Source organism: Pleuronectes platessa, chromosome 8 (genome assembly GCF_947347685.1).
Source record: "Pleuronectes platessa chromosome 8, fPlePla1.1, whole genome shotgun sequence".
Classification (NCBI taxonomy): Eukaryota; Metazoa; Chordata; class Actinopteri; order Pleuronectiformes; family Pleuronectidae; genus Pleuronectes; species Pleuronectes platessa.
The window spans coordinates 20,378,984-20,405,927 of NC_070633.1; the positions used below are offsets into that span (position 1 = coordinate 20,378,984).

Below are 26,944 nucleotides of genomic sequence, written 5' to 3' on the forward strand. Positions count from 1 at the left end.
CTTTTTTCACTTTGCAAAAATGACAGAAAAGATAAAAAGGACTAGGGCTATATTTACTTCAAAGAATTTGGAATATAAATCGTGAACATGTTTCAAATTTGTACTATTTTTAAGACCTTGTTTATATAAAATATGGCTCAGTGCTTTACTTATCTCACCAGCTCCCCTCAAGCCATTGTATGATATTTTCTATCTTTCCTTCTCCATCACTGCTTGGCTGCTGCTGAGCAAAGTGCTGGTAGCAGGACGGACATAATCAGGCCTGCACACATTGGCACTTTGTTTGATATCATCTCAGGTGTTTGATTGTGTTGCTACAATTCAGCCGGATTCTCATCAGCTCCCTCTGTCCTCTTAACTGTCGGTGATAAACCCAGTCATCCTCCTAAAGAGCCACATTGTCTACTTGAGTGATGGCACGAGTTTATCAGTGATGGGACGAGTGAAGCTAAAACTGGTATCTGCCTCTGTGAGCGCGCAGGTCGGGCTGTCTGTGTTTGCTCACTGCAGAATTCGAGGTGTATAAAACGCCTTTTTTCCCTGCATTTATTCAGATATATCAGTTTTAATCACATAATATGTTAAGCCTGCTGTTATAATAGTTATAGTGTTGTTATTGTTACATATTTTAATTACAATGTATTGATTTGTATTTGCCTTATCCATTTTTAAGACTTAAAGAGTAACATCTCCCATTTTCAATATTTCATTATGACATACGGCATTAAACACACTACTTTGTGTTGCTTGAGACACACTATTGTTGTTTTGCCTTTCTTGCGATATCATAAATATTCCACTCTTTATCAAAGCCAGTGTTGCCTCTGTGGCTCAGGCTCTTTTCCAAGCCGATGATGAATATATAGCTCCGAGTTCAACCTTGATACAACCTCTGACCACCATCTTTTCTTAGCTCGTGCGGGGTTAAAGGTTAGACTCCATGGAGAACATCAATGGCAGTGAAACTGAAAACAAATACATTTATCTCCACAGTGTACCTCATGCTATTTAAGCCACATCCCTTGTAAATCAATATATTGATCCCGGCTCCATTAACAACTTATATCCCTATCAAGTGATTTAGATGTACAAGTGGAAACCATAAAAGTAAATTAACCTTTTATGAGGGGAAGTACTTTATTGTGAATGGCCGACTGCATTTTGCTTTATTACCCAGGATCGTCTAATCTTAAATATCACCAGTGTATGAGCCAAATTGTACAGCTCAGTGTCCGTCAGCTCAGACAATACATAATATATCGATTGTTAGTGGTGATTTTTATATGAGAGCATTTTCTGAATCACAATGATCTCTATATGCAATCGAACCCATTTTCAAAAATTAGTGATAAAAATAGTCAGTTGCTACTTTAATGTGAATAGAGCAATGTTCTAAATCGTAACTTTAAGTTCTGATGGTTTTACGTTGACTAGAAAATTACTCAGTTTTTTTTTGGTGCACACGCCGCTGTTGATAGTGTGTCCACTTGCTCCCCCTAGTGTTCACATGCGCGCACAGCCAGTAACCTGACCCACATGAGTGCCGACTAAGAGTCATTACAGCTCAGAGCTCAATGTTCAATCTGTTCTAATTGACGGTGCATCTACAAAGAGCCATAAAACATCATCTGCATTAACTTACATTATTTATAAATGTGATATGAAACAGAGGTGGGAAAGCAAATTAAGAAAAGTGTTTTTTATTGAGATTGATCTAGTCGTAAAGCCGGTAAAAAAAAAACACGTCATATTTGGTAAATTTCAGCTGGATGATGTAAAAGCTTCCTTTACAGTGTTTTTTTCTGTCTTTGTAAAAAAAATTACACTCTGCCTAATGCACACTGTTGTCTCAACCGATTGTACATCGATAGATTTCTGTGCAAAGTGACCAGGCCTGTATAACCGGTTTAGTCAACGCATTATCGGATCATTTTACATCATTTTTTTTTGTAACATGAGATGAAAGTCTCTGGCCCGGGAAGGAAGAGCAATCCCAGGCTGCGTTTTCGATCACTTTCTCCCTCAATCTGGCCCCGTTGGTCAGAGCGTACAGCAGCAGCAGCAGCGGCAGCTCAGTGGAGGGATCAAACCTCTAGATGAATCTTTAATGAGCTTTTTTTCGGAGTCATAATGGCACGTCGCTAATGTCCTCTAATGATCTTCCTGTTGATGGCCACGCCTCGATGCTTCCTCTTTTCCACCGCGCCTCTAACAGTTGTCTGAACTTTGCTGATTTGCAACTAGACCATTCTCGTCCACACTTGACTACACCCGGGGACTGCGACTATCACTGCAAGTCACTGCTTTTTGCCATCACCCGAAGCGAATCATGACTTTTCCCTTGCGAAGAACTGTGTCAGGTATTGTTGCTGTTCTATTTCTATTTACACTTTGCATTTGTTGTGTTGTTGTTCGGCTTCAAATTATGTTTTAAGTGTGACTAACACAAAGCGTCCTCACTTATATTGGTATTATGTGTCTATGGTCTTTAGATATGCTGGTAGTTGTGTGTGTGTGTGTGTGTGTGTGTGTGTGTCTGTGTGTGTTTTATTTTGTTAAGAAATGTCGACCTCAGTGGTATGCGTTGTAAACTGTCGTGGAGCTCTCCGTGGTGCTGAAGTGAAGGTGGCCTTAGATAAACACTTTGAGCCCCTTTGAGTTGTAATTCAAACTTTCACTCTTTTTACTATATTTCCTCAACCTTTATGTTCAGCTTCGTCTGTGCCACACCTAATTATAACCAACACAAAATCCACATTCTTTGTTTGTCTTTTCATTATAATTTTAAAATAGTTATGCATGATACAAAGCTACATCAGGAATCAAGTACACACAAGGTGAATGAAGGAAAAAGAACAAAAATAATCCACAGACAAACAACGACAATAATAATGTTTCTCATACAACTGATATACAGAAATAATAAATGTCCAGCTTCATAGTCATTGTATCGTGAGATATGATGAGCTCACATCCTGAGAAATACTCTTTCCAGGTCTGTGTGTTCTAGAATAAAAAAAAAAATCACAATCTCTCGTTCGACAGTGCTCAAGTATAAATAAGATTAAATGAATAAACTTCGACGACAGTTTTGTGTGGGGACTGTAGATGGCAGTATAGGTTAGGCTGTAAACTGTGGTCAATCCATGACGGAGGGAGAGCAGAGGAGAAGTGGAGCTGACAGTCACAGGGGGTTAGAGAGGACAGAGAGACCGAACAGAAACTTTGCTCTGCGAGTTATAGGAACTAAAATAGCGTTGAGCTGACGTACATACATTATTTATCAGTAGGAGCCTGATATAAATGCTGTATGAGGATATAGACATTTTAAAGGTGGAAAAACAAGCCATTTATATACTGTACTTTTCTTTAGCTACAAGAAAAACCCACCGGCCTTCAACTACATTAATAACATGTCTGACTACCTGCTGGTATATCCCTCACACTCGTTTGTTAAATAAGTAAATAACCAAATATTTTCATTATTAGCTATATTTGGTGTTCAATCTTATAGTGAAAAATAGAGATGGTTACAGTTAAAGCGGCTGAGCTGCATCAGTAGTTCTTATCTTTTTTTTATCTAATAAAATGTCAAAAAATTGTGGGCTTCTTTCCTCTTTTCTCGCGTTTCTCTCCTCTTTGACTCTACAGCGCCACCATGATGCCAACTACGCCCATTTGTTCTTGAAATGTATTATCTCGATATGACAGCCTATACGGAGATAATGTCACTGTGCACATTGACTGGGTTTATGTGTCACTAGTGAGAATCCCTGTCCTCCTCCGCCTCCTCCTCCTCCCCTCCACTGCTCATTCCCCAGGTTGGAAGTGGGATGCTCTCAGCAGAACCGCTGAGTCTGTGCTTTGCGCTGCGCTCGGATACTGCATCCACGATGAGGCGCCTCCTGCTTTTACCTTGCGCTGCCTCGCTTCAGCAGAAGACAGAGGAACAGATGGAGGTTCCTCAGTGAGTCGCTCACATCCTCGTTGCCTTTCTAATACGGGGTGGAATTCTCTCCTCCTGCAGCAGCAGTGGGGGATTAGGGGGGAACCCAGAAACGAGAGCAGTGCAAACAGGTGTTTACATCCTATGGCTGAGCACTGAGCTTCCTTCACGACGGCCTGCCTCCTCGAACTAGGTCTGCACATGTACTTTAGAGACCTGATGCAAATCCACTAGCAGAGTCTGGGTGCGTGCGTAATTGTTGTGCTGCTGAGGAGATGGTACAGTTGGGGGAACATGTCGCGCGTCGCGGTGAAAGACTTTGCGCAGCTTCAAGCTGGAATGTGTGCTTTTCATTTTTTAAGTTTCACTTTTGTTCACGGACACGCTACGGACAATACCTGAGTGACAAATGATTCACCTGGACATCATCTAACAGGCCTCACAGCACCGCTGGGACTATTTGATTGTGAATTCTTCATTATCTACTTTGTCATTTAACGCATCGCTGTAGTTGCCTCAGATTGTTACCACCGCGCCTGGACGTTTTCCCCTTCAGAATCCAGTTTTTCTGGATTCAAAGGGAGTGATAATTTCCCAGCAAGTTGTTTTTTCCAAAACGCTGCCAAACTGGCTATGGCTGCAGCGATCGCCAGCTCCCTCATAAGGCAGAAGAGGCAGGCGAGGGAGCGGGAGAAGTCGAATGTCTGCCGCTGCGTGAGCAGCCCCACTAAAGCCAAAGGGACCTGTGAAAAGCCCAATCGACTGAACGTTTTCTCCAGAGTCAAACTCTTTGGTTCCAAGAAGAGGCGAAGGAGACGACCAGGTCTGTGGTGCAGTTTCATCAGGCTAACACCATACCTAAATCTGTATCTATTATAGGGTTTTAGTATATTTCAAAATGCATTTAAATAACATTTAATATTTGACATTTCATAAGATAATCAACGCTGACATACTTGATGGGAGAATAAGGAGGCTCCCTCGAGAAGTTTGTCCACAGAGTAGTGACATTTGGCTCCTCAGGCTGTGCTGATACAAATATTAACTTCAATGTCTTGTTATTCAGAAAACTGGACTAAATACACAACTTCTCATTTCTCACTGTTCAATTATCGACAATCAGCATGTTTATGGTCATTTAAAATGTCTCCTTCATCAGTCTCCTACATGGATTCATAGGCTTCCCAAGACCAATGTAAAGCTAATTTGAGTAGAAAATGCATCGAATGTAGTTTCTTAGTAATATTTAAGAGAGAGCGAGAGAGCCAACTTGATGATGTGGTCAAAACTTGCTTTCGCAATGCGAGCAGACAGCGCATTTCCTTGTATATATCACAAAATTATTTCTTTTTGAAAGTCTTATAATTTATTTGAATGAAACATATATTGACTAGATTTTAGTATAACTACTTATACAATGATAACTTGTACTTATAACACCAAATGGATGAGTTAATGTATCCCTCCACATATGACAGGAGTGTGTCTCTGTAGGAGCCACTCCCTTACAAATCCAGTGCAGAAGTCGCCACAGTTGCACATCTGATCCAATCACATCTTCCTCGGGGATAGTGCCCAGCCTTATGAGATTCAGCTCTTTGCGTTTTCTCCCAAACTTCCACTTCAGCCACTTCTTCCAAATTGTTTTATAACAGTACCTTGAGGTTAGGGTGTTTATGCAACAGCAGAACCATAACAGTTTGTGCACCGCTCTCACTTCCAATTTCCATTGCTATCCTGTGGAGGAAGCGATAAGCGCCAAGCAGAAGGCGTTGTCTGAGTGTTACTTACAGATGGGGCCGCACCAGAAACAAAATCTGGGATCTTTGGAAATAGTGTGGATTAGTATGTACCTCTGTCTGTTTATGTCGCAGTCATATGTTCTTCTGTGTTCACAGTAAATGTTGACATATGTAGGCCCACATGTCTTAATGCACAGCTCAATAAACACAGTTCTTCTCGTCTCAGTGTCTTAAACATAATAAATGAACATGACTTGACTACACAATATGCGCCTGAATAAACCATCTCACCAGCAGAAGCAAAGTTAGTAGGGATAGGAAGGCCGGGGCTGAGAGGGTAGTGAGATGAAAGGGTAGATGAAAGGTGTGGTAAACCACAGTAAAGGACACTCCACCAGGGACAGTAACCAGGGAATGGAGAGCACTTAGCTCTTATCAGACATTACACTGATGTAACACAGGCTGGCTGCCTGGCCGCTTCAGAAGTAAATGCTCTGCCACTTAAAATTATTGTCTCTCAGACTTACAGATGCTTGATGTAATGTTGCCGCCCTAATAGTGTAGCTTGTTCCATTTTTTATTGGTAAAACGATTATTCTTTTTATTACTCCATAGTCTTGTCCTTGTTTTAAGAGAGACTGGGGAAATGTAGCTCCCGGATTCTTAATTCTTCATTTAGTTTAGATTGTTGATGTTGCTTTATTTTTCAAAACTGCACACATCAAGCATGAAATGACTCTCTGGAAACCAAGGCAGCTGGTTCTGACATTTCTATCTCTTTTTATTGGACAGATCATGTGCAGTAAAGAATCACGGCAAGAATGGAGAAACAGAAAGAGCGGTTGACACGCAAAATTTGTCTCTGACGAACCAGACGCCCCCAAAGCCATTTCAGACTTGATACCATTTACTCACGTACATCTGTGATCATATCTGTTGTCGAGCCACAGGGGCAGACTGCTTTAAGTCACCACTGTTCCCGGTCTTCCCATCATATCAGTTTCTAAGAATTACTTCAGTGTCTGATCTTGCAGTTGCATTAAAATATATAAATAAATGTTATTTAAATCATTTCAATTACTCTGTTTTCTTACTTTATTTGTTTATATATCCCATTGAGAACGAGAATGAAATGGTGCTTGGAAAGTGGCTACAGATCAGCAGGAGTCTGAACATGATATCAGCAAACCCAGACACTTTATCAGTCATCTTGTTTCATAAAGCAGCAAATCCGAAAACTGTAAGTGGTCGAGCTAATGTGAAAAGTGTCTTAACCAGAATCTTCCTTTAAAACTATATCTAAAAAAACAGGATTCCATTAAAAAATATATGATTATTTTCCAATAGGCAATATCTTGATAACTGGATTTCATTCGTCTGATATGTTCTTGAGTCATTGCTTGATTGACATGTGTCTCAGCCCATCAGTCAGTCTATTAGTTGTTGTCTCCCCCCCCCCCCCCCCATTCCCTGCTCTACTCAGCCCTGCTTCTCTTTGACTAAATTGGATTTTGCGGTTCCAGAAAATGGCGACAAGCAGTACATTGAAACTGAAGCTTCAAAATGTCCCTTTGCAAAGTGTAATGTGTACATCACATAACGTTGCTACAGATATGTTATCAGCTGGGTGTGGTTTCATTCTTGTGTCTTCCCTCTCCGTTTCCTCTGTGCCTCTCCAGAGCCCCAGCTGAAGGGGATTGTGACGAAGCTGTACAGTCGACAAGGTTTCCACTTGCAGCTGCAGGCAGATGGAACCATTGATGGAACGAAGGAGGAAGACAATGGTTACAGTAAGTGAAAATCCAATAAAAAAATGTTTACCATCACTTCTGTTCATACATTCACTGCCATGCTATACTGTTGATCAGGAGGAACCTTTCACCTGAGTACAAAGAATCCCATATACAACACAGACAGGTGTGCATTAGCTTTAAGGGCTGTAGTGTCCTGTTTGACTGGTCAAATTGTTGGTCAATGTGCTCTTGTCCAAACATATTCTCAAACCTAATGTTGAATGAAAGCTTTAACCCCCTCAATCATCACTTAACACAACTCAGGGGTCAGTTACAAATTAGCTGAAACCTTGTCAAAGAAATTGTCAGTGTGGCTGCATTTTATTAAAGCAAAAGTGACTTAAAAACAAGTGTAAGGTTTGAAACAGCAAAACAACTAACATGGCATAACTGGTGGGCTCACCAGTCTGTGTTAAATGCCTGAGTTTTTGAGTGTCACTGTCAACATAACAAAAGTGGTATGTTTCAATACATTTAATTAATCATTGGGTTCAAATGATTTAATATTATAATAACACAGTTTATCATGGTTATTTAAAATACATGTAGTCTAAGAAAGGCGACTGATTTAGTGAACTTTGCAATAACATGCAGATCTTCCTATCACCAGGACCGAACCATTGCTTGAAGAGTAAATTGGTGAGATTATATTGTTAGATCAAACCTTCCAATGGAGTATCGACACATTATCAACATTAACATCAAAGTCATGACCATTGATCTTTTGAAGACTCATTTGTATTGGGTTTGATCATTTCCACTGAATCCTCTCTGAATTGCTGGATTTGTACAGATTAAAAGGGAAAAAACCTGAAGCGCTGCCGTACTGAGGAGCTGTTTAATCTGATCTAATCAAAGTCATTCTGTAGTAACCTGCCTGCAGAACCAATAATTGGCTCTTTACTCTCCTACTCATTGGTCTGTGGCGAAAGAGCCAGTTTGATCTTATAGGATGTATTGATGCATCCCTATCACCGCCACTACACCCACCAGCACTTTGTTTTCTAATAGACAGAAAACAGAGGAGATCACTGGAAGATTAACAGCACGGCCACTCGTCTGGTATCAATGCAGCAGAAATTAACCCGTTTATAATTAGACAGCTCCGTGAACACCACATGCTTTTAAAGATCATACCAGCGCAGTTGTTAGTGAGGTACATGAAATCAACTTTGACCTCATTCTGAAAAACAACGTTGTTGATGGAAATACAGTGTCTGCCTGGCACCCTGAAATGGCTTTGATGTAACACTTGTTGGTGTAATCCCAACGCTAAGCAGATGTAAACACTTTTGGAGCTTCTGAATTAGTACCTCTGTTTTCAATTAGCCCCTTGGGGGAGATGGCGTGTGTATCTTACATATAAATAGCAGCTCCGGGCAAGTGGGACGTTGTCTAAGCAGAATGATACTTTGTTATTTGTGTGCATTTAGTTTCCTAAATAAAATGATAGCACGGTTAAATAAGACACAGAGCAAAACAGATGATAATATCACATAATCGCGCACAATATTATACTATATTGGTGAATAGGAAGAGGAGAAAGAGTGAAGCTTTTTGCACTGCTCCAAAAATAGCGTTGTTAGGCGCTGGGCGCACTTGTCTCCATGGTGACGCAGAGCACAGTCCTCTTGGAGCTTCTGGTGTCTTGTGATGGTGGGAGAGGACCTACTCTAATGCACACGTACACACACGTACACACACGTACACAAACACACACACACACACACACAGGACTTGATCTTTACTACTGTGGCCGTTTGGCTGCGGCAATAAAGTTGTTTGATATTTCTGTGACATTTTCATTAGGACAGCAAACAATGTCAGAAATAACAAATCCTAGTCTCATACATTGTGTATAGAGCGAGCCATTCTCCTGCATTACATCACAGGTAAACCCACTGTGTATCCGGAGACAAAAAAACTCTGAGTTGGAAGACTTCTCCAAATTGTTCTCTTTCAAAATGAAGGCACTGTTTAAATTGTTGAAAGATGTTTGGTTTATAAAACTCAAAAGTCTTCATTTATATTTAATAAAACCCAATTTTATCCAGTTTATTTTCAATAAAATTTCAGCTACAGTGTGTTGTTGTACAAATTAGGCAAAGAAATTACACATTCTTCTGTAATATAAATCATATCAGACAAACTATGCTTTGCAGTCGAATTACATTTAAAGCTTTTATGCTGAATAGTCTTGCATTATTTACCTAGTTACTCAGCCTGACATTTTCTTTAAGTAACCCACTTTCCTTATAAAAGAACCAATGTGATTAAACATCAGACCATAGAAGTGTTGTGTAATGTTGTCGCAGCAGCTTAGTTTTTAGCTCCAAAACTTTATCGTGCTGTCGTATTCAGTCTTTTCTAATTTCCAGTATGCTATGGCCACAGTGGGAACAGATAGGACAAATGTTTAAAAAGTGAGTAGCTCTTACTGGGAATATTCAGGTTGATTTCCACTCTGTATTGGTCAGGATTCCTAGACTAGTTAGTGGATGGAAGTGACACTCGGAGAGACAGAGGACAAGCAATCGTGATAACAGTCGATCAGGCCCCCTCTGCAGCAGGAAAGTCTGTGAGTGGGTGGCAGCCCTGCCACCCTCTTCAGTGTGCTCAGGTGTTTATAGGAGCCAGGAAGTAATTGAGTTTCCCCTCTTGAAAATCTCCATCAGCATAGTGGCTGGTAATCCTTCTGAAATGAAGAGGTCTGCAGAAGTGTGCGTGTGCCTCGTGGTGGGAGTAGAGAGGGAGGAAACTCAGTGAGGGACACAATGGAAGAAGGGCGCAATAATAAAGATTGATCATCAAATCTAACACTATACTGTATATTAGAAATAATACATCAAAACCTATATTCACACATATTCAAAGGGATTTTATCTATAATTTAATGAGCCTGCAAATATGAGTTTGCCGTACTAGAGAGGAGAGAGTTCTTATAAAAACACTACCTCACCCCCTCTAGCACTGCAAAGCAGGAGTGGATCAATCTGAACAATGGTTGTGGAGAATGTTTGCTGGATCGTGCCATCTGTAACCTTTGAGCATGAATTTCTGGCAAGAAATCGATTGGCCTCCGCACTGCAGCACGGAAAGAAACTTTAAAAAAGCTGCAAAACTCAATAAAACTTTCGTCGAAATGAATAAAAACAATCAATAGTATTACAGGCTTTTTCCTCCTCTCTGGTAGAATTTGTGCCAATAAGGTGTAGTCCTATTACAATATTTCAAACATCTAATTTGTGCCATGAGATCAAACGAAAGTGTGTATGGAAAAAGATCTTTCTCGTGGCATGTGAGGAACCAGAAAAACAGAAACCGATGTAACGATGGACAGAGAAGGATGAAAAGATAGAGGGGGAGGCGATTGGCAGAGAGAAGCGAACTCAGTGGTTCTGCCTTTCTGCTGAACCCAGACTCTGCAGCAAATGTCAGTTTACTCCACCGAGTAAATACATTAACCATTCCTGTGGCCGTTGTTTACAATGAAAGCCTAGAGAGAAGCTGGTCCGCAGTGTTAAAGTTAAAAGGGCAGATGAAATAACCCATCAAAAAGCCACTATAGTGCACTTTGCTCAAAGAGGTCTGCAGATAGGAATCTACTAAGTGGTCGACAAGCGGACCTATAATAGTAAAGGCAGAGTGACTCACAGCTTCACTAATGTGAGGATTGACTTCCGTTTCTCCTCTCGTTCATCTAAAATCAGAGGCTCTCTTCTCATGTGATAATGTACAGTCTTAATAATATCGAGAGGAAGGCTGTGATGTCCTGTCCTGTGGGTATTTACTGTGTTTGGTTCTGTCAAAAGGATGAAGCATCAATATTTGGGGGAGTGTCCAACAGGCAGAACCATACGGCAAAAGATTTCTTTTTTGGGGGGAAACAGAAGCTAGGCTCCAGATTATCAGGTGGACGCTCTTGTGCTTCCCTCTATTCAGCCTGTGCCTTGCCTGCCAGTATCTCATGAAACACATACAAACACACACACACACACACACACACACACACACATAAACAATACAGACCGACATTAATTAGATAAAGGTGTACTTAACGGACCAACTGGGCTTCAGTTGGCTCTGCTGGTAACAGACTGGTTTACGTGTGTGTGTGTGTGTGTGTGTGTGTGTCTGTATGTGGTTGTGTATGTGTGTGTGTATTAGAACATGAACCTGTGTTCATGCTCTAACATGAACCTGAAGTGCACATGTGAGCGGTGACAGTTTTTTCTCTACCTATACTCACATGTAATGCTCCATTATAGAGTGACCACTGGTGAGGTCATTTAGACAGCAAGGTTGCCAGATAACATTAATCAAATTGTGAGCGACAGCAGCATCTCAACAGTGTGTCTGTTTTTGTGTAATTTTCTGATTTTGTTCATTCGTCACCACCCTCGGGAGAGAGCAGCTGAGTCCCTGAGCTTATGTCTTACCTCTATTTGTGGTTTGGGTTTCATGACTCACTCTTACATTCGGACAGGGACAAGGAACACTTCCACCTTAACCTCACATGGTGATTACAACAGTTGACCAGGCAGAGGACTGTTGAGATTGAATTTCTTTCAGTAACATTTGTCCTGTTCTGGTTTTTGCAGTGACAGTGTGTGTACTATGTTACAAACTGCTCAAATGCTACATCTATCAAGTATCTATAACACAAAAGTGTAAGTGTGTTGAATGAAGATGAGTATGTTCTATGTTTAAACTAACTCTCTGCTGTCCATCTCTTTCAGCCACATTCAACCTTATTCCAGTGGGGCTGCGAGTGGTGGCCATCCAGGGGGTGCAGACCAAACTCTATCTGGCTATGAACAGTGAGGGCTTCCTGTACACATCAGTAAGTACAATGTATCTCTGTGTGCATGTGTGTGTATAAGATGAGGTCCTTGTGTCGGTCTACTCCAGTAGAACGTTGGGTCTCTGACAGATATATAAGTTACTTTGTTTAAATAAGTGATTGGAAGAAACTAGGGTATAACATGAATGCTTTGGAGCTTTAGCCAATGCCTTGGTAGTTGAAGTTAAGATCAGCATTTTGCTGCTGTGTTTTATTAATATCAACATGATATATGAACTTCCGCATACAAATCCAAGAAGGCCATGAAATAAGAAATTGAAATCAAACATTATTAATTATGCATCAAAGTAAATTATCATTATTTATACTCAAACCTGGACATTAAATCTTGGTGAGTTTATCCATATTTCTGGGCTAACTATCAAAGATGATGTCTAAACATTAGGGTACCAAATATGCCAAGGGAAAACTGGCAAAGCTGAGCTGTCTTTCTACTGCTAAAATACCCATTTTTTTTCTTCTATGCATACCACTAGTGTGACCTGCAAATATATCATTTAAATCCATTTTTCTTGTGGTTTCTGGAAGAGCTAAAGAAGAAACGAAAATAATGCGAAACAGAGAGAGAACATATGTACTTCAAAGTAAAGGCAGAAATGTTGAAGTTAGTCTTTATGTTTTATTGTTTTTTTAATTTGAATAAATGGACTTTAAACTCAGACATCAGACCTCAGACCAAAATCATCCTAAACCTGATGAAACAGCTGCATAATTTTTCTGATATATTTCTCTGTGAATAAAAAAGCTCAAGTATTGTGTAAGCAGGTGGAGCAGTGGCATATCTGACCATGGCAGCTGGCTAATAGTCTCTGATGGAATGTGCAAGTGTATGAATTATTCAGTTCCAGGCCGAGCAAGGTTTCTGTTCGTCTTCCTTCCAAATGCCACCTCTACATTGTGTGGCAGCTGTTGCAGAGAAGACTGACAGGCTGGTTGGATGTGCACCCAGAGGGCGTGCACACACGCAGTCACTGTTGACAGACAACCCTCATAGTCGAATTTGTAAAGATTGTTCCGTGTGGTAAAGGTTTCAGTTGGCAGATTCGATGGTGATTGATAGAAACAAGCTGAGAAACAGCCAAGAAAACCTAATGATCTAGTAGCTTTTCTGCTGCTGACAAATGATCAGTTACATTCTTCGACAGTAATGTGATGAACGCTGAAGGAAAACTGGCCCTCTGGTCTAAATCTCTCTCTCCCCCGAGAAAACAAACACCCAAATGCATTAATAAATAGGGTTAATGTGCCAGTTCTCGCCAAGCATGAGTTCACTCAGATACACTTAATGTCAAGGAGTTGCAAATGCTTTATTTGGTAAAAGAAGCTCCGCCCTTTGGGGAGCTCTCAATCCAATCCGAGCAGGAACAAGGATTTGTGTGAAAGAACTAAAGAACTCCTCAATGAGCAAAATAACCAGGAACATTAGACATTAGCAAAGCATAGTTATAAAAAATAATAGACAATAAATACAAGATCATCATTGGGATAAGTGACAGCAAGCAGCACAATATTTGAAGAATATAAAATAAATAATATATATATATTAAATGTCACTGTATTGCTTCAAACACAGTCAAAAAAAGTAAATCTGTTCAAAAACATGGAAGTAAAATGCTGCTCATCAACTGTGACGTACTGTATAAAATCTCTTTTAATAACTGATTCAATTCATTAACATTATTAATATTAAATATTTGCATCAACTGAAAATAAATATATCATTTCAAGTTAACATTTATGCTTGGGAAAAACAATGCCACTCAATATAGTATTTGTGTCCCCAAAAGAATGACAACATAATCACAGACACCGTTGTGATCATCGTATGTTTTGCCTATAATTACATTTTAACGAGTGCTAACAATTGTTTGACAACATATCCATGTGGGTTGCCCCAGCTAAGCAGGCCTTTGGGGGAATATACAGGAATAATTTACATAAAATGTACTGTTTAAACCCCTTCCAACACACACACACTATCATGCACTGTATTTAACATGGCTCCCCGGCAGGCCACAGCTCCCAGTGACTGATTTTAAAGATATGAGCTTGGCTGTCAAGTAATTAAGCACATGCAGCAAGCTGTAGTATTCATTTAATGAAGAGGGATCCTGCTGGCAAAGGCTGCACAAGCAGAAGGAAACTGCAGTAGAAGTACCGGCTTATTTCTAAACACCCCTTTTTATACTAAGGTTTGAGGAAAAGGAAATGCCAAAGAGTGAAATAGGTTTCAGTCTTGCTTTTGTCTGTTGCACTTCACTGAAACAGCTGTTTGCCGTCTTCAGTGACATCTTAATGCACAGTGCAACAGGAAAGTCATCTATTTTGAAACTGTTGGAGTTTGTGAGTGCTCCCTTTCACATTGGAGATGACAGTATTCTAAACTGAAAAACTTCTTCATGTTCATCTCTGTGATAGTTTCTCAGCTGCTTTTGTAAATTGCCCTCTTATGTGCAACGTGTGGTGTGCCCCAAGGTTCCTTCTCAGGTCCCATTTTCTTTGCTTTTTATATTGTTCCACTCGAACCGATAATAAGACCTTGTGAATTTCAAGATGGGACAGAAAATAGTTTGTTCCACCTGGAAGCCAATGCATTTTAGGTTGTGGTTTCTAAACTTCTTAAAGTCAATCCTGTGGGACTTGACTAATGTGTTGTCGAGGTAGACACCATTAAAAACACAACTTTAGATTGCCTTTGTTTAGTTTACATTCTTACATTCGTGTACCAGCTTTTTAATGTTCTTTGATTTAAGGCACTTTCATGTCCTCAATATTATAGGTACTGTATAGTCCAGTTAAGATTTACTATAACTGATTGCTATACTATACTATGTTAATAAGTAAATCAATGTTTGTGACAATATATGTTTTACCTTATCATATATTTTATATCTGTAAAATATTTTTGCATTCTTATATTCGATTCAAAAATTGAAAACGCAATTTATAAAGCAATAAAATCAGAAAGTATGATCAGAAACTTTTTGCAATCATTAGAATTTGAGTTTGATCTTATTTTCATCTAAAAATGTATTCTCTAATTTATGTATTTATTCTCAGGTTATTTTTGGTTTGTTTTTTAGTCAGCATATAAACTGCAATCCCAGAAGAATACTACCAGCATACAGTCTATAATATATAATAGCATGAAGCATTGCTGAATACTAGCCTTCATGTGAAATACCGTGTGGTGTGGAATTGGAGGAGTGCAGTAGGGGGATGGGTTACAGAGCCTTTAGTTTCAGCTAAATCAGAGAGGGAATTTAATTGAATGTGTAGCTGGCTGCCTTGTAGTGGCTGTCTTGCTGCTATGGCAAAGTTCTGCCATGAAACCACACATTTAACGAGCCAATAGCAGGTCAGTGTTGGAAGGAGATTGCCAATCAAAGTGGAGAGACAACAGATGATGTATTGTGGGTTGGGGGGGATGGAGTGCTGCTGCCAGGATCTGAGTGTCTTGGATTATTGTACACGTGTCTGCATAAGTACATGCATGAATGGGTTTAATAAATAGAATTCCAATGATTCACATGCTTAATCTAATCTCTTTAGATATTTTGAGAAATATTGTACATACTTAATTATAAATATGCGTAGGTTTAGAGTTACATTGCATTGCATGTCATTTAGCTGATGCTTTTATCAGAAGCGTTTTCCAATCATTGCATTCAACATCTATGAGACGCAATTCAGGGTTTTCAAATCATCGGCCTTCTGGTTGGAGGACGACCGCTCTACCCCTCAGCCACAGCCAGAGTTAAACTATTGTCATACATATTCCTGTGCTAGAATTAATCTGAGTGTTTTAGAGCACTACAGAGGAAACACTGAGTCACCTTATATGCATCTGGTGCATGTGCATCAGTTTGAACATACACAGTAATGTGTTCTATGTAACAGAGCAGAGAACATAAACCAAGAAAAAGAGAGGGAGAGAAAAATAGTGAGAAAAAGAGTGCACATGTGTGGGGGAGGCACAATGCACCAGTGAAAATATATTCATCTTTCAGCGTCAATGTGTGGGAGAGAAAGAACCAATTAATATGTATTAATATTTACTATTCGCTGTTTTCCTGTTCACCCGTCAACTTCTGCAGAGGATATGGAGGAAGTTTGCATCAGAACTACAGAAGCATGTTCTACTCCAGACAAGATATATTTACATTTGAGAGGAAGAAAGTAATAATGTGGTCGATATTTCTACTGAACATGAAAAACATATATTATAGCATTCGCTTGCATGAAGTGAGACGTTCCACAGTCCATACATCCGTCCCATTCCTGTGAATGTGATATCTCAAGAGTGACTCCCTTCAAATTTGGTACAAATATTCACTTGGACTTCATTTTCGCAGCCAAGGGTCAAAGGTTAAGGCGGACTCACAAAGTATGTTTGTGTTTTTATTGAACAGGATGTCTTAAGATCAGCTTGAGGGAATGTCTTCAAATGTAGTATAAACATTCACTTGGACTCAAAGATGAACTGATTAGGATTTGGTGCTTAGAGGTCAATGGTCAAGGTCACAGTGACCTCAAAAGCATGTTTTTGGCCTCTTGAATTACTACTTGAGGGGATCGCTTCAACTTTTAATCAGCTGTCACTTGGACTAAAAGATAAAGTGATCAGGTATCAGTGGTCAAAGGTCAAAGAGCAAAGAGCAAAGTGAACCTTATATAAACATGGAATAAAAGTATGTAGAAATATTCACATGGGAACTGCAGAGGTTGGTGGAGACACACAACCGCAGTGCCATGATTTTAGTTTGATATATTTTCATATCAGTGGGTTTATTTTTAGTTCCTGAGCTAAGTAGTGTCCACATATCATACATGGTGCCTTTGAAGTGGTGTTATTAATTTCCTCGTCGGTCATAATTGAATTAGTGTGAGTCAGTGAGGCTCCAGTCGAGTCTCGTCTAGACTGCTGTGTGTGAGTGTAAAATGGAGAGTTCAGGGCCCTCGGGTGAAAACATTCACCAGGCTAGCGATGAGATTTACAATCTCTTTGTACCTAAAATACCGCGCCAGTTAAAATCCCTGCAATAGTCAGATCCTACATTACATCACACCCTCAAAGGAACTCTGGATATGTATTAAGTACTGTTTTGAAGAAGTATAATGAAAAGAAAGGTAATCTGGATAATGCAAATAGGTAGACAAAAGAATGGTGAGGAAGTAAAAGTTAAAGGCTGCTAAGATAAGCAACCACAGCTACATTAAGCATTTCCCTGCTAATTTTGTCTAGATGTTGGCATAAATTATGCTTCAAAAGGAGGCTTCTGGAATATATTTTAACAATTAGATTTTAATTTATTGTATAATTAAAGGAACAATAATGATAAAGACGGAAAAAACACTGTTAACTATGTAGTTGGCTCACAGCCATAGCTTTTCAACCAGCACAGTGCTTCTGGTAAATAACCACTGCCGTCGGGTTTCACTCCACTGAGCTGTGTCATTAACTAGTTTGTGGTGTTTGTGCTTGTGTGTGTGTGTTTGTGTGTGTGTGTGTGTGTGTGTGTGTGTGTGTGTGTGTGTGTGTGTGTGTGAGGGTCTTTTCCACTAGATTAACCCTGTCCAATTTATTGCCAAACAAATGAATACCGTGAGTGTACTTTATCTTTAGCTTAAGAAAAATAAGGTGCTTTTTAATCCACTTCCACTCTACTGAAAAGGCAGACATTGAAAAACTGGATTTAGCTCGATTTCTCTTCACCACCCAGCCATAGGATTAGCTTTGTAAGTCTCCCAAGCATTAATGTAGCTTGTAAAGACACAAGCACAGCCATCAACCCTGATATCCAATTGGCAAAATTGGTGTTGTTCAAGTTTCGACGTGGCCGTTGAATACACAAAGGGCAGCATGCAGCATTGATTTGGTTATCGAAGGTAAAATCTGTACAATATCTTCACAAAGGAGACGAGATCCATTATGCTAGTATTTCTCCTCCTGTTGATTGGATCATGAAGACCATATTCAGCTGCAATTACTGAGAATGCTGTTGAGAGTTCATCTTAATCAATAGTGTTTACTCGACATGAGTCTATCTTACGGTTTGCCTCATTACTCTTGAAAGTGTGATAAGAGTACAACAAGGTTTCTCAGTATAGGGAGTGTGTGTCTGTGCACGTGTGTCTGGCATTTTTTAATTCATGGATAATACAAATGACAGGGAAACCTTCTTAAGTACGTTAAGTGCATCACTTGCATCATCCTTTACATGTTTCGTCCATAAAAGGCTGTTGTTGGATCATAAAGAGCTCAGGCAATACCACTGTAAATTCAGCAGAGATTCCCCCTGGCTGCAAAACACAAGAACCTCCTCCATCTGTCTTTGCAAATGAGATTAAAATTCACGTAATCCGACATTTAAGATTATTTTTGTAATATGTACAAGTACATATACAAGTGCAGATAAAATATGCTGCACTGAAGAAGGACATTTTCAAAAGAACACAAGGATCACTATGTACAGGAAGGAAAATTTTTCTTGGGCAAACGACTACTTTATTATAAGTTCAATTAAAACAGCAATTTGTAGAAGATAAATCGAGATAATTTTAGGATATCAAACTAGAAAAATAATTAAGTCTACTCTGTATCTAGTTTTCACTAAGATAAATACTATACAGTGGAATCCTTGATTCTTGAATGACTGCTCCAACAAAGAACGGCATAAACTAAATGTCGCGTTTGGACTGTATGAGTCTACAAAATGGAGATGGAACAGAAAATGAGACCCTAAAGTTTTGAATCTCCTCTCCTCTTCTACACTTATTCGTTCGTATAAGACGTTTATGAAGTTAAACAGAAACACTGCCATATCACCACATGGATGCTTTAGAAAAGAGGAGATAATAAGGAAAGACATTTGTGAATTTCCTCATAGCTACAGAAACAAGGGGCATGCATGCAGCTCATCAAAGTCTTTATTGCATAGAAAATACCAGAGCTTTCCATCTCATTTTCTTTTAAACCAATTAGTTCTGTACAGCTCATAACAGCAGTATGTGTAATGTACACAATGCTGTGTTTTTATTCTTTTTTTACTTTTTAGAAATACGCTTGCCTAGACATTATGTAAGTAAGACTGCCAGCTGTGCATCATTTGAACAAGAACAGGTCTCAGTTGCATATTTCAAGCAAAAGTCCATGTAGTGTAATGGGATCATTAAAAGTCAATTTAGCCAAACCATCCCAGAGAAATGAGGGAGGGAGATGACAATGCAGATATTATTTCTTTGCAGATAATCTCCTGCATTTTCTATTTCTAAAGTGATTTCCTCTCTCTCCATCTGGCACTGGAGTCATGATTAAAGTAATGTGTGTTGTTTTCGTTGGGAGATTCATTTCAGAGAACAATAGATATGCTATTGACTGAAGAAGACACAACTGGAACTCATTCAAAAGAATCCGAATGTTTCTGTCTATCACAGCCCTGTTAGACACGAAATGGGGATCCCCTGCCATTTTGGCCCCTCCTTGTGTCAGTCTGAGCGCGGCTGTTGTCCACAGACCAAGTCAATGCAGCAGTTTCTCGCCAGCAGCCTCTCCTCCATTTTGGCTCTGAATGAGCCTGTAACTGTATGTGTCTGTTTATCAATCGACTCTTATTTTTTGTCCAAGGTGAGTGAAACCAGCCAAATCCACATAAGCTCATTATTATAGGTAAAACAGAACTCCTGGCTCCAGAGCTGGATCAACAACTGAGCAGCAGTTGTACGGATTCTGGCTGCTGCGTATCTGAGATGGATGCTGCCCAGCTTTTTTCTAAATCTGCTGCTTTTCAGCCTAAACAAGAAAATGTCTAAACTTGAAATTCCCCATAGTTTGCCATTCATGAAGAAGGAGGCATGAGATCGTGTGGATCACAACAAATGTCATCAAGACAATCAGTCGAGAGTCGGCGCCTGGGTAGAGCACCAGGAGGCAGGACAGAACTTTATTTATATTTTTGTTTACAGCACATCTACACTGGTGTCAGCTCTTATCCCCAAAAGTTCTTGAATTTTGTTTTCCTTTTCGCATTTGACATCTTCATCTGCCTGCTCTACTTGTACGGCACCTCTGTTTCATCCTGAGATATCTGTACAACCATTGTCCAGACATCATACAAATGGTTTGGCAGGTCATTTTCCCGAAAATGTCCAGAGCAACCAACACACACAGCCCCTCAAATTTTTTTTTGAAAACTGTCCAAACTTCAGTGCATGTCTGAAAGCATCATGACACATGAAGGATACTGGTATCTGACCACTAAAAAGACTCAGATTAAGATTATAGTTCATCTGATTCAATCGGAGGTCTACATTTCCTTCATACTGGACTGGAAGGACAATGCCAAGGTGCCTGTGGGAGGGGCCAAAGCAGTCTTTATTTCTTAAGGAAACTTTCTTCTTTTAATTAACACAGCAAAGCTTTGCATAACTTTAACAACTCAGTTGTTGTGACAGCAATATTGTTGCAGTCTGCTTGGGCAGAATCACCAGACCTGGCAATGCAAGCAAGCTTAATATGGTGATAAAAAAAAAACACCGGGGCTGTGCTGGAACTGCTCTGGAGCTGTTAACAGTCTGTGAAAAGATCTTGAATCCCCTCCAAGATTTAGTAGTAAAACAGAAGAAATCTTTCAGTAATGGCTTAAGGGATTTGCATAGTCTCTTAAACAGGTCCCATACCAATACCTGCAAAAGACTACAGATCATAAACTCTGATTTATGTCCTCAGGGGCTAAGTGTTCATCACATAACAACAAATTAGTGTTAGATAGAAGAGATAACATTTCAAGCTCGATTTGTCTTAATCACATCGATGCTGCCTTACACTGGTTCAGACACTACATCAAAACCAGTCAACTGATTTAATGTTGTCGCATTTCGTTGACCAAGGAAGGCATTTTGCAGAGTAAGGACTTTGGATTTTGTCCTCTTACACTTTAATGGACTGCCCTTGCTACAGCCAGTACAGAAAGCAATCAATAAACAGAAAAATCATATCAGCATTGTTTTAAAATATATATACATTTGACACAATAACAACCTATACTCCTCAAGGCAAGAGATAATTTGTTTCTGGTTCTAGATCAGTGTGAGAGGATGATTAACGATGGTCAACTGGTCTGTTAATGCAAGTAGGTCTCGGGTTCGTGTTTTGAATGGGCTCTGTGATTGGGTGTGACAATATGTGTGTATACAAGGTTGCCCTTTAAACCAGTTCAACAAGTGAACATTGTCAGGGCCATTTTTGTTCACTGTTTTACATCACATGGCTTTTGAAGGTTTTATCTGCACTGTATTGTGCATTTCGACAATAGATCAAAGGACATCATCACCAGACATGAACCTCATTCCGCCTTGTGAAGTCCTCTTAGCGCTGCACATGAAGAGTAAATGAAAAAATAAAAAAAAGGGTGGCTGTTATGGATGACTCCCAGTCTGTTAGTGGCATGTTGTTTGTCATGCGCTCACAGGGAGTGTTTTGCCCGTGGACACATCCTCACTCACCATTGACACCCAGCGGAGTGATGTGTTATTTTTGCTGTGGTAGGACTGATCCTGGATACACGTTCAATCTGAAAGAGACATTCATCCGTCTTAGCTCACGTTGTAATCGGTAGACCCACTGGTTATTTCAACTGTGTGAAATGGTTTGTCATGATGGTGCCTGCATATACTGTATTTTTTAATTGCAGACACAGTGTCTTTAGAAGAAAGTTATGGCAAAAAAAAAAGTTAGCGCTCCCCAACCTCAACTGTTTCTAGCTCCCTCTCCCTTATACACTGTTCCTCGGTCTCTGTCTCTCTCCAAGGGAATTGTATTCTTACGGATTAGACTGTTATGCAGACCCGCTGCCCAAGCAGCTCTGCAAATTGGACAAATTGGACAAACACCCACACACACTTGCACACCCAAGGACGTACACATATATATACACAAGTGTGCGTGCACAGTCCCAAGTTGGGACTGTCCACACACACACACACAAAACCATACCTCGGGGGAAATAAACCCCAGCCACACTATTGTAGAATTAATAGCAAAAATCCTATATGGGATCTAAACCAAACAGAGAGAAGCATTGAACACTTACACAGCACAGAGTCTGGTATGGAACAGCAAAGTCAACTCTCTAAAAAGTTTTTTATAATTATGTTCATGAATAAAAAGATTAGCAAAGTACCCTAATAACAACCAAACACAGGTGGAGAAACTTCTGTGCACTACCAGGGTGCACAAAGATCATATATAAAACTATGAAAGCCACTTAGTGACGGCATTTCGATAATGTGATTTAAAAGGTCAGTACCATACAGGTATTGCGTGTTACAGTCAGTAAAATGCCCACAATAAATGATCACGTCCTACATATTCATAAATACTGTGGATAACACTCTGAAAGATGATGAACTGCGAATGCATAATTAACAGCCAGGAACTAAATGAGAATGTACTCTTCATCTGGCCTGCATGTTTTATTAATGCTCCTCTGTATCTGTCATATTGCTGTTATCTATGCTATAATGTGCTGCATTATTCACCATGGTAAATGGAATGAATAGATTTGGAAAATTCTCAAGGGACTAAACTCTTATAGCAGGAATTGCATCGTGAGATGGCCCCCCTGCCCTTTATGTGCGCGAGCGTGCGCTGGACGTGCAGAGCAATGTATCGTTATTAAGTTGCCCTCTCAAGTAATGAACGGCTGTTTCTCTTCATAACATGATGTCAGAGACCTGTGATATCTCGTGAATTGCTGTTCAACAACTACTATACACTGGATCTGCTTCTCCCTTTCCCCCAGGAACACTTTACGCCAGAGTGCAAATTCAAGGAGTCAGTGTTCGAGAACTATTATGTGACATACTCCTCCATGATATACCGGCAGCAGCAGTCGGGCAGGGGCTGGTACCTCGGTCTGAACAAGGAGGGAGAAATCATGAAGGGGAACCACGTCAAGAAAAACAAGCCAGCAGCCCACTTCCTTCCCAAACCTCTAAAGGGTAAGCCTGTCCAAATTCTCGTGCACACTCAATCGTCCTAAGATATGTGTGTTCTTTTTTCTTTACTGTGGTGCATGAAGAAAAAAATGTCTTAAGAGAGAAGTTCACATTCTGGCTCATTTTTCAGCTTTGAACAGCTGACCGATCAAAGTATGAAGGGGGTGTGACTTGTCGTTTTATGGTGAAATTGTAGCCAGGATTGTGTTTCTGAAGCTATCCGACCATCCAGCAAGCAGATATGCAGGAATACTGGCAACTTGAGAAGAGTGATATCCAAGGCCTCAGGGATAAAGTTTCCGCAGCTACATTATCTTTTTTAAGAATGTTTTTTTGGATTAATCACCAATGTCACTTGTCTCTCTGGCAAAAGGGTATTTTTCCCCAATAAGAGCCAGTTTCTGAGGACCGGTTTTTTTATGCTTAAAAGTCAAAATTTTCGATGTGGACATTGATCAAATAAAGGCTAAATGAGCTGTTTTCTAGTTGACTCTCTGCCATTGAGCAGTCTCCTTCAGATCCTGGTGTATATGTAATCAGTGGTTTCCTCTAGCTGGTCTCACTCCGCTCCAGATACAGAGCAGAATCAGACCCGGGCAATCATGTGTGACGAGAAGCAGCCGGAACAATGTATTTAAATGCTGTGAATAATAGAAGGATTTATTCTCTAATCAGTGAAGCCAAAGAGAACCGTTTCCACCTAAAACATGTGTGTGATAGTACCGCTGGAAAGAAAACAGGGTGGAGCGATGAAGAAATGCTTCTAAAGACGACTTTCATCATCAAAAAGAAACAGATTTACCTGTCGACACATTTTTGGCGTTTTCCCTTCAGTGGGATAATATAAGAGATTTTCTTCCTTCTGTTGCTAGGTAAGAAATGAAAGGCTTCAAGTGCAAAATACTCCATGACGAAAAATAGGGCATTTTTTTTAGATAGCTGATTGTTCAATACAGTTTGGATCTGTGACATGAGGCTCTTTTTATAGTGTCTCTGTGTTCTTTTGTGTGTGCCTTGCATGACATGCCTACTAGAAATCTTGGTTGGATACTTAAACCTATTAGTTTGATGAAAAATCAGATACAGAATATACTCAATTAGGTAACATGGTCAAAGTAGAAATCATTTGGTGTTTTAAAGGTATTCTTACCACAATTTAATTTGTTGAATACACATTTTAATTAATCCTGCGTTTAGATATCTCATGAAAAATAAAAAAAATGAATTTTGACTAGAGATGCATCTGGATATTCTTATGATTTACAAAACAGTACAGTATTATATAACTTTGTGGTAAGGTTGAATTTTGGCAAACATGCTCCTCTGTAAAGATGCTTTTTTTTTTTTTATTTTAAATGGATAACATTCCAAAAAACATCTATTTAAAGACTTGCCAGATACATCTTCACAGCAAAGACAGTAGAGGTTGTAGATTTAATACATCTGTAACTACCTGAGTGGCTTCGCTTGTATATTATCATAGCATCGATTTCACTAGTGAATTCAATTCTCATTTTCTTCTATTTGTCAACGTAACGCTGCCCCTTCTTGCATCTTCGGTGGAGCCCCTCCAGCCAGCATCTGATTAAGAATCCATCTGCCCTGCGAGAACACTATAATAGCTTTTCATGTTCATTTAACAGGCAGTCCAGGGGTTCTCAAACACACTTAGGACCAACAGCTAAAGAGTAATTGCCTCACTTTATGCTGAGAGCAAACTGAGAAAGAGAATAAAAAAGATAGATATAGGTTTGATGACACGTTCATTCTAACAGACAGCAGAAAACCTTGCCCTCAACTTCCTTGTATGTATTTTATCCAAAGGCAGACATATAGTATTTGAGGTCCAACTGCAAAAGAGAACATTTATGAAATAGATGTGTTTACTGTTACACTCAAAGATGTAAGTCAAGTTTGAGGCAAGTTGTTTGTAATGCACTTTGTTAGGCAAAGAGAGAGAGGATGAGAAATAAAGGAGAATTTGTTCCAGCAGCTCATAAAGATTCAGAGTCACTGGTGCTACAGGGCACCAATTAAGAAGCTGTCTCTGCATTGGTAGTGGCATAGCCTGCAGCCATTACTCACTGCTCCTCTGGTTCCAGTCTATGAGTCTGAGCCCACAGCGTCTCGTTCTGTCTTCCTCTGGACGGAGCAAGTTCAGCTCACGTCAGTCAAACAAAAACATGAAAATCCTCTTACGATTCTTCCAGAAAGTCTTGATGCAAGACACAAAGAGCTCAGGAAAGTATGTATCCTGTTAAGTGGTGTCTTTCTCAGACAGCACAATGAGACCAGTTTGGAGGAATGTGAAAAATACTAGATGGCTGGTTGTTGCTGGGGATTATTTATACAAATGAATAGTAGTTGCTGTGGAGGTGATACCTTGACCCTGGGATCAGTCCCCAACCATCGCAGCTTTGCAACACTCTCACTTACAAGACTGTAACCAATCACCAGCATTCTCCCAGTGTACCGTGCCATTGATTGATTTGTAGACACGAGGACGGTCTTTGGGTTGCAGCTCAGGAGAAAATGCTTGGCTAAGTGAAGTGTCTAAAAGACTCTGTTTGCTGTTTCAGCCACAGAGTCCCTGAGGAAGGAACATCAAATAGCATTCTAGGCAGAAGGATGTTGACAACCTCCTGAAACCAAAGACTCTGAACCTCAGATTACTGATATTTCTTCCAAAAAGCAACTGCTGAGATGCAGATTGGACCAGCGCTGCATACACAGCAAAGCACTAGCAACTCCTGAATTTATAATGCCCTGCTGTAAAATGTAGGACAATTTTTTTTCACTTCAGCACCAAGTAGATCTGCTGGGATCTCTTGATTCAGCAGATTGAAGGGAACTATAGGTAAAACTAAATTATACCATGGCAGGACCTTCTCTAATAACCAAAGTAGATGACCACTTCATTACCACAGTTCTTGTTATTGTTATGGTTTGCCTGTCTGTCTGATTCACATTTCTCTGTTTCCACAGTGGCAATGTACAGAGAACCATCCCTCCATGACTTGACAGAGTTCTCCCGCTCAGGCAGTGGCACGCCCACTAAGAGTCGGAGCGCCTCGGCCGTACTCAACGGGGGCAAAGCCGTGAGCCAGCACGAGTCCACGTAGCCCAGTCGCCGAATCCAGGCCTGTGGCCGAACCATGAAACCTTACCTCCAGCAGAGCGTGACTCCAAGCAGACTTCTCTCACCGATCAGCGGTTCAGGACTAGTTACAACAAACAACACACAAAAACCCACACACCATCTATATATTAAAAAAAAACTTGTCAACCATGGTTTCTGTCTCAAAAATACTATCAATATTTATGAAACTTAAAAAGGCACATAAACCATTCTGGACTTTGAAAACAATAGTAAACTTTTCTTTTGGGCCTTGAGATCATTTATTATCTTGATCACTCTTTTGGTGATGATTGCATACCAGTTAGCTCATGTTTATCTCACGATGTTTTGTCTTAATTTCTCACGTGGACAATAACTTTTCTTAGGTCATTAAGACACCAAGCACTTGTGCGTCTGTCAGACAGGGACAGGAAGTTAGACGTGTAGGCATTCAGGGCAACCAGTAATGGTGCTGGTGTACAA

At 39.9% G+C, this 26,944-nt stretch overlaps 1 protein-coding gene across 3 annotated transcripts in view; it reads left to right on the forward strand.

Annotated features, from left to right (window-relative positions):
• The window catches only part of fgf13a (fibroblast growth factor 13a), a 44,214-nt gene extending 17,749 nt beyond the window's left edge, over positions 1 to 26,465 (forward strand). The window contains exons 1-5 of one of the 3 annotated variants that reach the window (XM_053429011.1): positions 2,253 to 2,360; positions 7,368 to 7,478; positions 12,221 to 12,324; positions 23,148 to 23,346; positions 26,329 to 26,465. In XM_053429011.1, coding sequence (XP_053284986.1) covers positions 2,330 to 2,360; positions 7,368 to 7,478; positions 12,221 to 12,324; positions 23,148 to 23,346; positions 26,329 to 26,465 — 582 coding nt within the window. In that variant the 5' untranslated portion in view covers positions 2,253 to 2,329. Of the gene's footprint in view, positions 1 to 2,252; positions 2,361 to 4,579; positions 4,770 to 7,367; positions 7,479 to 12,220; positions 12,325 to 23,147; positions 23,347 to 26,328 lie in introns of those variants that run through there. The other 2 variants (XM_053429010.1, XM_053429012.1) reach the window with 2 other exon arrangements.
• The last annotated feature ends 479 nt before the right edge of the window (positions 26,466 to 26,944 follow it).